This window comes from Catharus ustulatus, chromosome 1 (genome assembly GCF_009819885.2).
Source record: "Catharus ustulatus isolate bCatUst1 chromosome 1, bCatUst1.pri.v2, whole genome shotgun sequence".
In the NCBI taxonomy this organism is placed as follows: domain Eukaryota; kingdom Metazoa; phylum Chordata; class Aves; order Passeriformes; family Turdidae; genus Catharus; species Catharus ustulatus.
In genome coordinates this window covers 23,475,830-23,490,360 of record NC_046221.1, presented here as the reverse complement: position 1 = coordinate 23,490,360, position 14,531 = coordinate 23,475,830, and the positions used below count along the sequence as shown (strand labels likewise).

At 37.5% G+C, this 14,531-nt stretch overlaps 1 protein-coding gene across 5 annotated transcripts in view; it reads right to left on the bottom strand.

The window, feature by feature from the left end:
* CDK14 (cyclin dependent kinase 14) overlaps positions 1 to 14,531 on the bottom strand; it is a 514,904-nt gene that overhangs the window by 430,104 nt on the left and 70,269 nt on the right. The window contains exon 1 of one of the 5 annotated variants that reach the window (XM_033083317.2): positions 14,423 to 14,529. The exons of the other annotated variants lie outside the window; for them this stretch is intronic. Within the exon in view, the coding sequence (XP_032939208.1) occupies positions 14,423 to 14,497 (75 nt within the window). The 5' untranslated portion in view covers positions 14,498 to 14,529. Of the gene's footprint in view, positions 1 to 14,422; positions 14,530 to 14,531 lie in introns of those variants that run through there. 5 annotated transcript variants of the gene reach the window in all.

Genomic DNA, 14,531 nt, shown 5'->3' with positions numbered 1-14,531 from the left:
ACTCTAATGAAGGACATCACTTCTGTCACAAACCAGGCATTACAAGGGTTCCCATTTCTTCTCACTAAAGAGACTTCTCCAAGAGTAGAACTGCCCCAAGTTATAACTTCCTTGAGAAGAGGAACAGTATCCCTACATTCTAAATGATAATTCTTTTTCAGGTTTAAGTTAAGAAAATTATGCAATTTTGGTCTGTTACTTCAGAGAGAAGAGCTGTAGCATAAGGAGTTTTAAATTAGTCTTCTTGTAAAACTAATTGATTTCTTTGCCCTAAAACAAGTCATATGCACAGACGTGTATCCATATACTTCCCACTGTCATCTCCATGTTCTTGCAATCCTTGCTACCAACAAAGACGTTGTAAAATAATGTAAATTAAAATTACTGTTAATATAGCAGAGCTTCCATGTTGCTTAATCAACATGGATGCAAATAAATCAGTAATCAGTATTACTCAGCATTTGAAATCCTATGATCTAGAAATAGGGTTTTTCTAGGGGAGGGAGATATGGACAAAAAGCTCCAAAGTGATACTTGTCTTCCTTTCAGGTTAACAAGGAGCCTGTAGCAGATTAAAATACTTGGAATACACAGCTATAAATACACTATAGATAACAATGACATTGAATGCTGCTTCTATTTTCTTTTCCCACTGGAAAATCTACATGTCTAGGTCTAATGGGGGTCATGGAGGCATGTGTTACTATTCTCTTGATTGGAAGAAGTAATAGTTTGGAAGGGAGGCACTTCAGCTTTCAGGTCACTTGACTGAATCTGGAGTAGGATAAAAATCCCAACCATCATCTTATAATAGCCAACTTCCAACTTGCAAATTATTAAAACCAAGACAAGCACCAACCAGCTCCCCACTCACAAGTCAAAGCCCTTGGGGGATGCACAGGCTGGACACCACTGTCACCTGTCACCACACTGTGGAAAAGCCTGAGGAGTGCAGGGAAATGCAAAAGCAGAGGCTGCTCACCCTGTCCATCTGCCTGTTCTACAATTGCAGCACATCTCCTGAGCTGAAAAGGTGTTTAATTCATTCCTTCTCTCTCGCCAATATCAATATCAATATTTCCTTGGCAGAAACAAAGCATTCTCTCCAAATGGTTGCTGAACAGAGCACACTGTGGAAGCCAGCAAAGCCAAGCTTAATGCTGCTGTTGCAGGGTACACATTTCCAAACTGTCTAAAACACTGAAGAGAAACTATATTTAAGCATTTGTTTTACATTCTGCCATTGATAGGCCAAGTCCATTGACAGGCCAGCTTCATGCTGAAACTCTGGTCTGTGAAATCCGAAAGGACCAGGTCTAAAAGGCCAGCACTGAGCACTGGTTGCAACCAACTTAAGAGTGCAAACTCAGTGGTGGTTTCAGGCTTCCTTACATCAGCAAGGTTAAACTATCACAGAGATTTTGTCCCTGCTCAGCAGGAGTGCTGACCAGCTGCTCCTGTGCTCCAGCTAAGGGTGCAACTTATTCTGTAGTTGCTTATCATGCAAAAAAGCAACAAGGTGCTAAGCAAAAGTGAAACATAACTTATTTTGGAAATTTTCCTCTGCATAAAAATGATCATAGATTTCACCAGCTTGACCATATCACCTTTAGGAATATCATGGATTTGAATGTTTATTATTCTAATTCAGCCTTTTAAATATAATTTTCCTTTGTACAGCATAACTGCTGCTTACAAATTTCAACTTCACAAAGGATATGTACAAACTTAAGCATAACAAGGTGTTAGACTTGTAAACGAGTGCCTACCACCTGGTAGCTCCTTGCTTGTACTCAGGAGAAGCCTAACACACCTAATTTCTGAATTTCTTTTTGCATGTGAGAGTTAAGGACCATTTTCCAGTTAAAGCACAGTATTTGACATAAAGAACACCAATTCATTTTCAGAATCATTTAGATGCTCCTGGGTGATCCTCTGGGATAGTGGCTTTCCCTCCAAGTAGATTCTGCCACCTCTAAGACTGGACTTTTCTTTTACCCCATTTCATTTGTTCTATCTACATAAGTCATAGGTTCTTCAGAGTGGGCACTAGTCTTTTACCAACCATTCTTTTACACACAGAATAACCCTAGTGCACCTCAATGAAGATAACAATCCAGAAAGTTACAGAAACTATCTATCTTTTCCCCATGCAACCTCAAAACTGGATGATTTTGTTGAATATCTAATTTAGCTACAGTTATCAGAATTAAAAACAAAGCGAAACAAGCCATTACATATAGGAAGTCAGTATCTGTGATTCCCTAGCCCTCCCTATATAATGTTGTAGTTAAAACAGTGTAGCCCAGACACTGCCACCACTGTCAAAAACTGGTGCTACATGAAGATGTGATATTCAATGGCATCTTAACTAATAAAAGTACTGACCTCAAATGTATGTAGAGACAATACAAGTGATATTTTTTGTCATACACGAGTTGAAAATTATGATTTATAAAATGCAATCAAAGAGAAGAAACTTTCAGTATGAACATTCCGTGCATTTAAAGAAACCTCTGTCTAGTCAATTGCACAAGTCATTAAGTAGTTTTAATTGTCATTTCTTTAAAACAAGTAACCATATAAGTAAACATTAAGGTGTGTCAACATTTGAAGTGATTCTTTCTGCTTCAGGAGTTAACTGCTAGGATTTTGTTCTTCTCCCACCACAAACTACATTCAAGGCATTATCTTCGGAGGTATAAACTATTTCCAGAACTATTGGCTTTTATAAGTAGGGCAATGGAACCACATTTATCTCTTTCAGATGGGGTATTTTTTCCAGCAGATCTCATAATTATGAGGAACAGAGGTATTGGATCTTCATTTATGCTTTAACTCTTCTTTACAGGAAACAGAATTTAAAAATAAGCCAATCAACTTAATACACTTAACAACTATAAATTATTACAGACATAACAGGGAATACACAAAAAACCCTGCATCATGTATGGATTATTCAAGAAAATACTACTATCCTTCCAAACCTCATATCAGATATGAAAAGCTCAAGGAATTAACTGGACTATTCACCACTTATGACTTTGGGCATGTCAGGTGGCCCAAGACATGAAAAATAAGAGAGGAATTAGCTGCTTTGTCACCAAGGTTCCCACCTTGCAGGTATCTCAGTACCTCAGAGAGCCATGATGAAAAATGAAATATGGATATTGGCAAGAAGGGCAGGAGAGAGGCCAAGCCAAAGGGCAGATGATTTTAAAAAAATCTAGAAGGGAAAAAAAGTAAGGCAAAAATGTCAATTATATGTATGGTATTCACACCAGAGAATTTCACAGGCAGAACATTCAACCCTAAAGTCTCTGCTTTGGTTCTAAGATGAAAATCCCAAAAAGGCTAAACTAGACTCCAATACCAGCCTCCTTTTAAGGAGATTTGCTTTTCTACTCCAAAAACAGAGTGGTCCTACAGAAAATAATTTTTTGTGTTTGAAGTTACTCTTTGGAAAAACATTTCTAAAGCAGCACTCAGAAACTGCCCAGGCACTTGGTATCTTGTAGGAAAAGATTTAATCCAGAAAATAGCAATGACTCTTCTTACTCAGTGAGGCAACAGCATTAATAGCTGAGAGTCCCTGATCCCAGATGTGACTTCCAGATCTTGGAAAAAAGATCCCTGTCAGTCCAGGTGTGCTCCAACAGAAGCACCTCTCCACGAGCATCCTGCCCATTACATTTCTCACATACAGATCATTAATGTCAATACACAATTGTACTTCCCCAGGTTGTCCCACATTCTTCTGCCAAGCCATACACATTGTCCATACTCTGATTACTGAATAAACCTACTTTTAAAATTTGTCCACGATTATTTACTCAGTTTCAACTGTAAAATGCTAAGACAAAATAAGACATCATGATGAGACATTTGGCCACTTAAAACCTACAGCACAAACAACCACTTTGCAGCTACCTGAAGAGTTCGTCTACTTTTAAAAGAAATCACATTAAGAAGATTTATGTAGAAAATCAGAATATTCATGTCAACTCCTGCCCAGTTTCCCAATCAATTTGAGCAAACCCCAAGGCTGCTCTAGGATAAAGAACCTTAGTCATCACTATGCCAGTATGGACCACCATTATCCACCCTAACATCATAGTACTTATCATATCTCAAAACATAATGTCAGCATTTAGCCAATTTTTCCCCATAAAGAATACTGCTGAAGTTAAGAGACTGAAATCACAAGAAGAGTAATTTTGATCCATGATTAAAGCTCCATAATAAGCCCCATTAAATAAATAAAAATCATCATAATCATTCATGGAACTATTTCTAAATAAAGATGCCTCTTTGAATCACCTTAAATCTCATTTCGAGCAATCCTCCTTAATCTGCATTTAGGATTAATGTGAAAATAATAAATGGTGTATCAGTTGTAGTTATTGTGATACAGTTTCAATGCAAGATTTTTTCACTTCATCACCATCAGCAAAATTAAGAGGTCCCAAAGAAACAGGATTCTTAAAATTAAAGGTTGCTAGACTAATTCATTTACTGTTTAAAGTCATACAGCATTGAAAGAGTGAGACTGATCAGTTAAACCATGTAAGTAATTTCTAGCCTTACAGTTCATGAATTTTAAAACAGTCACGAATGACCCTGGAATTAATCACCTGTTTGGGTATTTAGTAAAATACAGACTGTCCCATATCAGTGGAATTTGTTCACATGAATAAAGATATCCTCAGTAACAAAAACCAACCAATTCTGGCAGAACTGATCAGACATCCTAGCACACAGAAGAAAAAAGTTTAAAATGCTTGTATAGTGTAAAGACACCTTACTCTGAAACTCATCACATCCTTCAGGAAGATGCATTATATCTGGGTTTAAATTCTTACATTTAACACTACAAATGCTTTCTTTGGTCATCCAGTGGATACAGACTTATGTAAAATATCAAAAAAATTCCCAGCCATCTACTATTTTCTGTTGGCTATTGCCACTGTGTAAATCTGGGGGGAAAAGTGACTGGTTGGGTAAATACCAGAGTGGACATCCAAAGTTGCTACTGAAAAATCTGAATTCCACCCATTTGCATCATTCCAGGAGATGTAGTATGAAAGGACCAGATACAGGGAAACCCAAGATCTAGCATGCAGAGAAAAAAAAAATCAACAACAAAACCAACCAAACAAACAAACAAATTAAAATGCTGAGTGATGTGAGGTAAGGAAATCATTTAACCACTCCACAATTCCATTTTTCTGTTCACAACAGTGATCCTGCCCCGATCACATGCAGAAACTGGGAGTGCTAATTAAGTTTGTAAAGCACTTGGGCTTTTTAAAGTGAAAAGTTATGAAGATATAGATTATAATTTGAAGAGCCAAAGCCCGCTGGAAGTAGTGGAACAATCTCATTATTACAGACAATAAGACTTAGCAGTTGCATTTAGCTGAGAAATGTATAAAGGAAAAAAATATTGTTAAGTGACTACTGGTTCAACAGCTGAATTGCTTAGAACATAAGTCTGCCATTAATTTTCACTGGAAAAATCCTATCTGGATACGAGTTTTTATTTCCTTTTATAAGCATGTTATTTTCTATCATGCTTTGGTACCATGGCAATTGAGAACACAAGTCATCTGCAGATTCTGGCATCCCTGGAATTTGACATTTGCTACTTATAAAACACAGTTTGGGAATGTTCTGGAGTATTATAAGCAGCTTTGTTCAAAATAAAAATGCAGCTATCTGCAGATTCATTCTCTTTGCAGAACAAAGCAATGGGGAGGCTCTTTCTCGTTTTAAACAAAAGTCTTGCCTGCTTCTTCTCAGTCCATCTGGTAGCACTCTCCATCCTCCCCAGGACAGGGTCAGCAAATGACTGCTGCAGCCACAAGCACAAACATGCACAGGTTGAGAAGAGAGCTCAGTTGGTGAGAACTTTACAGTACAGGAAAAGATCCACAAAGAACAAGAGATGAGATAAGGGAGCAGATAAAACCGTGAAAGGGGAAATAGAGCATGTAATGCTTCACGACATCACCAGCCAGCTCATACCAGAGCTACCAGTGCAATCAGGCTCATACTTGAAAGAGGTTCTTGAACACACTCACCCCTCCCTGTAATCACCTACACCAGCCCTTTGGTTTGAACATTTGATGGGCACAGCTAAAAGAAGCTGAAAGAAAACTTGAGTAAGAGAGGAAAAAAAATAAATAAAAAGGAGGTGGTAGAAAGGAAGGAAAAAATGTTTGTAAAACAAGACACTTCGTCTCCCGATGGTTTCTCTCTGTGTCCCAGAACTATAATTCATATTCTTGGATAATATTTATTTAACTTTAATTGGCTACAGAGATTGCTAGCAATGAGCTAGTGCAACTGAAAACAGAGCTCAGAGACTGGAAATGGTATCTAGGGATATGGTATGCTCCTTGCTGTACCTATCACAAACTTACTCATACACCTCCCACAGCCCATCTCAAAGGCACTCTCCAAAAATGGCCATTTTATTTCCAAAGTCAAAGCTGATGTTAAACCAACTGTCATTGTCATATGGAAGAAGGCGAATATAAAAAGGTCACTGAAGTGCCAGATGGGAGAATTTTTGAACTAGAAGCTCTGACATTAATTCTCTGTGTTTGTCTGAAATACTGAACTCAATGAGATGATTAAATGTCTGTGCTGAATTGCCAAGTGAGAAAAAAGTCACTCTCATGGAAAGATCAACTGATCAGACCCGGGGTAGGAATCCCAGTTGCATAAAAATCTGAAAACTTTTTTACCTGCATCAAGGAAAATAACATTTCATACTAGAAATTAAAACTGTTTACACAATTCTTTCACTACCAACACACCAAGAGCTGCAATATAGTACATATTTATTCTTCTAACTTGATACCTAAATATTAGCCTAATTTCTGAATCAAGTACAATCCTAAAATCAGGATTTTATTGAAAATTATTTTAGGTGCCCTCAACATGGCAAGGAGAAGTTGAGCATTTCTAACTTATTTTTTTCTGTTCATAGAACAGCCTAACTTCAAAAAAGTGAGTTTCCAAGTTGATGATCCTCCCCTTGCAGAGAAAAATGGTCCAGTTTTCAAGAGAGCCTGTATTAGATTTTAGGTCTATAAAAGTCTACATATGTCCTCAAAGCAAAACTGTTCTGTGACAACAGAGGAGAAGGAGTCACCTAAGGACAGGGTCTCAGATAAAGGTCACACCAAAGTCCTGACAGCCTCTAACGTTCATGAAAAGAGACAGAAACTCAACAGAGCTGATCTAAAGGGGCGTTTTGCTCTATTTCTGTACTGATGCCCCAAAATACAGTAACTTTAGTAATAAAGCCTGGCAAATAAATTCTTCCTTTTGCTTGCACAGTGTTCACATTTGTCACAGTGGTATGCAATGCAATATGCCATGCAAGCCTTTCCTGAAATTGCAACCAGGTTGCTGCTACCATTAACCTGGGTCCAGACTTGCTGCATCCAAAAGCAGGAGGGTCATTCCTCCAATAAACCAAAGAGGAGAGCACAGCTGAGGCTCAGCAGAGGTGTCAGTGTGGGAGAGGTAGCTTCCAGTGCCAGGCAAGAGCCAAGGATGCCTTGGTAACCAGAAAGGAGGTGAAGAAAGTGTCTGAACATAAACACTCTCCCAAGAAATTGTGACAGGTGGTTTTTATACTCTTTTACTTAGTTACCCACTTCTATCTGTTGTCTATCCTCCTCTGTAACCATATGAACAAGATTTAAAAATAAAGATTAAAAAAATATTTTCAATCCTTTTTCCATATCAGCCTCCTGCTCCAACAGATGGCTACATGTGCCAGTGCTAGTTTATACAGTTTTCTTTCCATAAGTGCATTATTAGTGCTTTTGTGCGAGCAGTATATTAAGTCTTTCTGAGTTTACAGGTTTATAATTTTATTCTACCCTCCAAAACTCCCCCTGATCATGAAGTTATCAAAGGCATATCCATAAATGCAGTAAGTCTTCCCACTGCCAAGTTCAAGTGTGAGAAATCTTGAGAGACTTGACAACAAAATGCCTATTCTTGCTAGATTCTGAGGCTGGCAGTAAGGTTTTTAAAAATATAAATTGTAAACAACTCTATGCCTTGAAAATAAGTTCTACCCAGTTCCTTTAGACTCCTTTGCCTATCCCTTGCAAGCCTTTTGATTCTTTCACAGTTATCATCAAGTACTTCAGACTGAAACTAAAAAAAACATGTCCTCTTACAAGCTGGGACTGCAACAAAAACACTGCTATTGGTGAGATCTGGTCATGCAAATGACAGTGTAAGACTTAAGCCCAACTACTCAAATCTTTCACATATGCTCTTCACACAAATGCTGAAGAGCACTTCTTTAATTAAAAGAAAAGATGAAGCAGATAGGTCATGTAATCACATTTGTGGAATATACACATTTGCAGGTGGAAAGGTTTTGCAGCTATCTTTGGCGGGATGATAACCTTCATTGCAAGGAAGCAGCATGCATGTTCCATGGTCATTAACAAATCATCGCCACTCTCACATTAGCTTCAGCAGATGTTTTAAAAGTGTTTTGCAAGAAATAATTCAAGACTAGAATGGTAAAGTAGTTTGCCTCTTCTTCCTTCAGAGTATTTCCTTCATTAAAAAAAAAATCTACTTCATTACTTGCCCTGTTTTCTTCATTTTTCTTCCTTTATCTTCCTTTTTAATTCTCTTTAGCAAAAGCCAGACAATAAACTAGGTAATGAAAGTTGCTTGCTTCATTCTGTTAGTGCATTTCAAAGTTTCATTTTAGCACCAAGAAAGAAATCTCTCCTGCTCTTGCTTGCTTCATCCCTGAGGTCAACAACCCTAGAGGTTGAGAAATGCATCTTCCAAGGCAGATGAATGTCACAAGGAAAGACAAGCTCTCTGAACATTTCTAGATCTGCTTATCTACATATTATCTTCCAAACCATTGAATTTGACAAAGTATCCTCTATTAAATCAGCACAGTATAAAGGCAGAGGCACAAAAAGAGCTTTAACTTTGTCATTATTCTCTAAAGTGAGGAATCTTCCAAGATCTGAATAACCTACATTCCAACTCAGTCTCCCTGAAATCTTAGTAACAGCCATCCACGACCTTTCTGCCATTGCTTTCTTTCATGGAAGTTTGAGATTCAGACAAGGATGACAAGCCCAGTTTCACAAATAATTAAACGAAAAGTCCTCATCTGTGTTTGGATTTCATATACACCTGGCTTCTTTTTAACTTGTTCTTTCTGATTTTTTCCCCTCAGACAAATGACCTGGTTACAGAATTCTATAAAACTTGAATGCAAAGTCTCAAAGGAATTTTCTAGCAGCTACCTCAGGTTTGCCAGACTTGCAGCAGCACAATAACTTTCAAAGCAAAAAGGTGTAAGGAAGTATAATGAAACTTTCTTCTCAGTGCATAATGTGCAGTGGAAAACATGCCATATCCGACAATTCAGAATTTAGTCAGGAGCATAACTGAAAATTATAGCATACTGAATTACTCAGAATATGAAGAACACGCCAGTATATCTTTTCTTGCCAAGATGTATAAAACTTAAAATGGAGAGGTTTCAAGCTTACACTGAGAAGAGCTCATCATAAGGATGACTGCAATTTTATAATGAGAATTCTGTGAACAGCATAGAGATAATGCTCATTTTTTAAAAAAAACCTATGTATTTCAACAGAGAAGTGAAAATCACTGCTGCTTCTTTGATGTGTTCAAGCCAAAACATGTGCTATAGTAGACTTATGACTGTACTCAAATGAATTTTAAAGAATAAGCTGTAACAGTACAAAGCAGCCAAGCCTTCTGCAGTTGGTGGCAATTTGCACCTCCAAAGCTGTGAGTTCATCATGAATCACCTTCAACAAGCAACAAATTTTGAGAATCAAATTGGTCAAAAATCACATCTATCATTAGAAGATCAGTGTGAGAAGTCCTCCAACCTTACAGTATATTATGCTTCTAATGAAAAAAACTGTCTCAAAACTGAGAGTGATTGTAGATATTTTGCATAGCTTACCTTGCACAGCTGCCTACCAGCAGTACAATCATATTTTATAATTATTTAATTTTATGTATCTGGGCTACTTTGCCAAACACAGAAAATTCCTTGCAAACTTGAAGGTTAGGGGCCTGGTTCCACCTCTTTCCTAGGCAGCAGCAAAATCAACCACCCCATGATCAAACTGTAGAACTTTTCAAGGCATTACATTAAAATAAAATTTCTATAGCCAATATTTAACAACAGAATCAATTTGTTCATTAAAATCCCCACTATTTACAGGGAAGACTGGGTAAACCTATTTTATACATACTCTCTAACAGTTTAAATATATTTTCTGTGTACTTACACAAAGATTTAATAAAATGGAGAAGGACATATTCAAACATTCTAAGCCTGTAGCCTGAAAAGCATCAGAAATTAATTAAGCAAAGCTGAGCTTTCACAACGTATAAATAGACATTATGCCTTTTCTAATGGTTTTACTTCCCCACTGCTCACTTGGCAATGTTTGGTGTTTTCCTCTTCAGGTAAGTTGTATACAATTTAATATTAAATTACAAACATCCAACATAGTAAAACTGAAATATAACTGACATAAATTCTATTCAATTTCCTGGATAGGATGATACAGATTGGATCAAAAGCTTGCTGATATGAGATTTGTTACTAGCTTAGGTTATTTTACATTTATATAACATCTAGCTTAAGTTTATCAAGCTATTTTTCAATCAGAAGCTGTAACAGAACTAGCCAGCATGATGAGGTAGCAAGTTCAGCTCTAGAATTAATGTACACAAATTCCAACAATAAATCCTACAAATATTTGCAAAATAAAAGAAAAATCTCCACTCCCACTTTTCACACCAGTTCTGACTAGCACACCAAAACAAAGACTACTAACAGATAAAACTGCATGTTTCCACGTCCTCTGCAAGTCAGTCCAGAACTAATACAGCAACTTCAGAGAAGCCCATCCACCCAGGAATATGATAAACAAAAGAGTAAGATCACCAGTAACAGAGAGAAAGCCCAGAAGTTACTTCTACAAAGGCAAAATGATGTGTTGATGGGGTTGATTCAAAAATTTTATAATACAAAATCAGCCCCTGAATTCAACATTCAGTACTATGTTAAAATACTATTTCACAACTTGCTTTTTTGCTAAACTGCTAAATCCAGAAGTATATGTAGGTTTATATTAGGGAGTGGAATGAAAGATGTCAGTGAAAAATGTGCCAGATGTCAAAGAGATGCATACAATCAGTGATTCAATATACAATATACTTATCTCAGAAGCAAAAAGGAGTCACAGAAAGGTATTTATTGAACCATACCAAAACACAGAAGTCACCCTGTAGGTGGAAGGAGCACTTAAGGACTGGTGGAGTTGTTACAAGGAGAATTTGTCCTGACATTAACATTATAATAACAGTACTAAGAAAAATAAAGTCCTTAAGGATCAGATTCTTAACATGATCAGTACATTCCTTCCTAACCTGGTAGTAAAAAAACTTAATCAAAGATTCTGGAAGCCAGTACGGACCTATATAAGGGAACTCAAGTTCAAAAAAATGGTAATTAAAATGTTCTTCCCAAACTAAGAACACCGGCCCCTCTTTTGTTCAGTTCAAAAAGAGGTTTTGGAGAACTGTTATTGCACAGGCTCTCTGTTGTTTCAGGTAATATTTGCTAGGATACTCCCATTCATTTCAACAGGATTGTAAACTGTAATTATCATTGTATCAATACCTGAAACACTTAGGAACATTTTAATGCTAGCATTATCAAACCAAAATTACAAACCTATACAGCAGTCCCTGACAGCTGAGTATTTCTGCCTTTCTGGGACTTCAAAGGGAAATAACCCCAACACAGCTGTCTGGATCTGCTCAGCAGTTCCTGTGACCTTTAAGGGGCACATCTGCACTCACATTTATACCAAGTTGCTGAACATGACAGCCCAAAATTCTCATTTGCCCCAGGTTGAGTACTCACACACACTCTCACCCCAGCAAACTCCTGCTGACCCCAAAGACCCACCCAGGGCAGCTACTGAAATCTGCAGAGGCAAATGCCCAGTGGAAGCTGGCACCATTCAAGGATTTCCCTTAAAAACAAAATAATGCTTTACCCCTTCCCTCCACAGCTGGAGCCCCTGCCAGCTGCCCTGTGGGACCAGCCAGGCACCCTTGCTCTTCAGCATAATCACAGCTCCTTCACGGCTTTATCCATATGTGGGGCTCTGGGAGAAACAAGAACTGCCTGCCTGAGACAGACAGAGCACCCGCTCAGAGGTCAACCCTCCAAACAATCCACCAATTCCAACAGTGTGAGGGGAAAATCGTGTCAGAGCAGATTTGGTTTTAGAGATTTTAGGTACTGGTTTTGTTTAAGATTTACACAGCAAGATAACAAAACAAAAAAGGGGGCAAATAAAAGATAGGTGACCATTTTTGCTATAGGACATCAATGGCTGGCCAACCTTACACTTAAGAAAAGATCTTGATGATATTTTTCCCGCTCTGCTCAGCTACAACTCCTTGAAGTTCTTTCTTCCTGGAGTCAGGGTCATTAAGGAGACTATGGCAAACACTCACTCCTCAGGTAATCCCTTATTTCCTGCTGTGACAGACCCCAGCCTCACTACAAAACTGATGCACACAAAGATCTTTATATTCACAGAGCACTTGGCAATAACTGCCTATTAAACTATGTGTTTCTTTCCCTTCCCATCTGTGTTCTTAAGTTTGGCCACATTTTGCACATTTTAAGTTAAGTTTTCCAGCCAGTTAATTTGGGATCTGTGTCTAACTAAGTATTACCATAGGGAGTATTATTTATAAATAAAATATATCCAAGATGTTATTCGTTTCTTAAGCTCAGAAAACTAAAATGCAAGAACTCTAGAGACAGTAGTAACACAGCAAGCAGAGATGATGACTTTAGACTTGAGGAGAAGAAACACTTGGAGCTAGAAAGATGATGGAAGCAACAAATTTCACATACATAAGTAGATGAAAAGATACCACTGAGAGAAAAACACAACTTAAAATTTGCTTTAAAAAAATCCCTCATGCCAGGACTTCCATTTGTTGTAAAATGTGTGGGCAAACACACAAGTGGCTGGATTACTTCTATGCATTAAACAATGGTTTGCGATTTATTAATGATGATATGAGCATAATAATATAAGCAAAGGAAAACTTCCATAAAAATCATAAAAATATAATACAAATGAAATAACTCTTGCAACAGAAACATTATGGGTAATTCTCAAAAACAACAAAAAGGCATCTCTATTTTATGAAAAAAACCTATGTAAATTAAGATTGCATATAGTGTGAAACAGACCACCTCACATCACTATGCAGTATATACAGCATTTTTAAAGAAGGAACTCCAGTAAAGTAATAATGAAACCTTCAGAAAATAATTGATGTAGGACTGAATCTTTACCCTTTAATCATATTCAGTGACAAAGAAGAAGAATCCTTTAATTGGCGAGTACAGAAAAAGAAAACATGAATCCCTGTCAAACTAGTTATTTGATCCCACACTGATATACAACTGATCTCTTCTTGGAGTATAATTCACATGCTGCACAAAGATAAGCATTCTCCTCTAGAAAAAAGCCCCTTTGCTTTTGTCCTTAACTAGTAATAGCAAAAACCATCTCTCATCACTCTACCATTACTACCACAGTTCATTTCCTTTAAATAGTAGAACATATGGTGAAATGCTATTTTTTTGTTCAGTTCCAATGAATTTCTGTTCAGAGTTAGTTTTCTAAAGCTTGATCTACAACTGAAACACACTAGCTGTCAGTTAAGTCATCAGAAATAATTCAAATAATTCCATACTATGGACACATTTTAATCTTTCTGTCTTGTACTAATGATAACTGCTGCTCTTTTCTTCCTCTCTTTCCCTGAACATGCTGCTGCTCTAAGATTTCATATGTTGAAATATTCCTCTAAGATCCAAACCGCTGTCAACACACTCCTACATAAGCATTCAAGAACGACTACCTAAAAAGACTACCTCACTTTTTGTTATATTAAATAAAGACAGCATGCAAGAGAAATAAAATCATGACAGAGGTTAACAAGGCAAAAAAATATTCTGACATCCATGATATAGTATGTATCTATAAAGGATCATTTTAATTTTATCTTCTACCACCCAGCAAATCTGTAACTGTTATAGACATTTATTCAGATATAGCAAGATGCACAGACTTGTTAGCAGAGATGAAAAAGTGGCTGATCACGTCCTTCACTCACTCATCCCAGAGGGCGTTCAGCCAAGCATGTATCGGAAAAAATTGCCCATACTATCCTCTAAATACAATTATAAATAAGGCTGCCAGAGAGAGAGAGAGATACAAAGCTGTATCGAGAAAAGCATCGCTTTTAAGCCTTCCCCTACCTTTTCCCTGGTATTTACAAACCGCAGGCAGTACTGCTGGGGAATCTCACCAGGGTGGCTGCCGAGAGGTCTCATGTGGCGTTCCCAGCTTCCCACCGCCTCCCTCTGC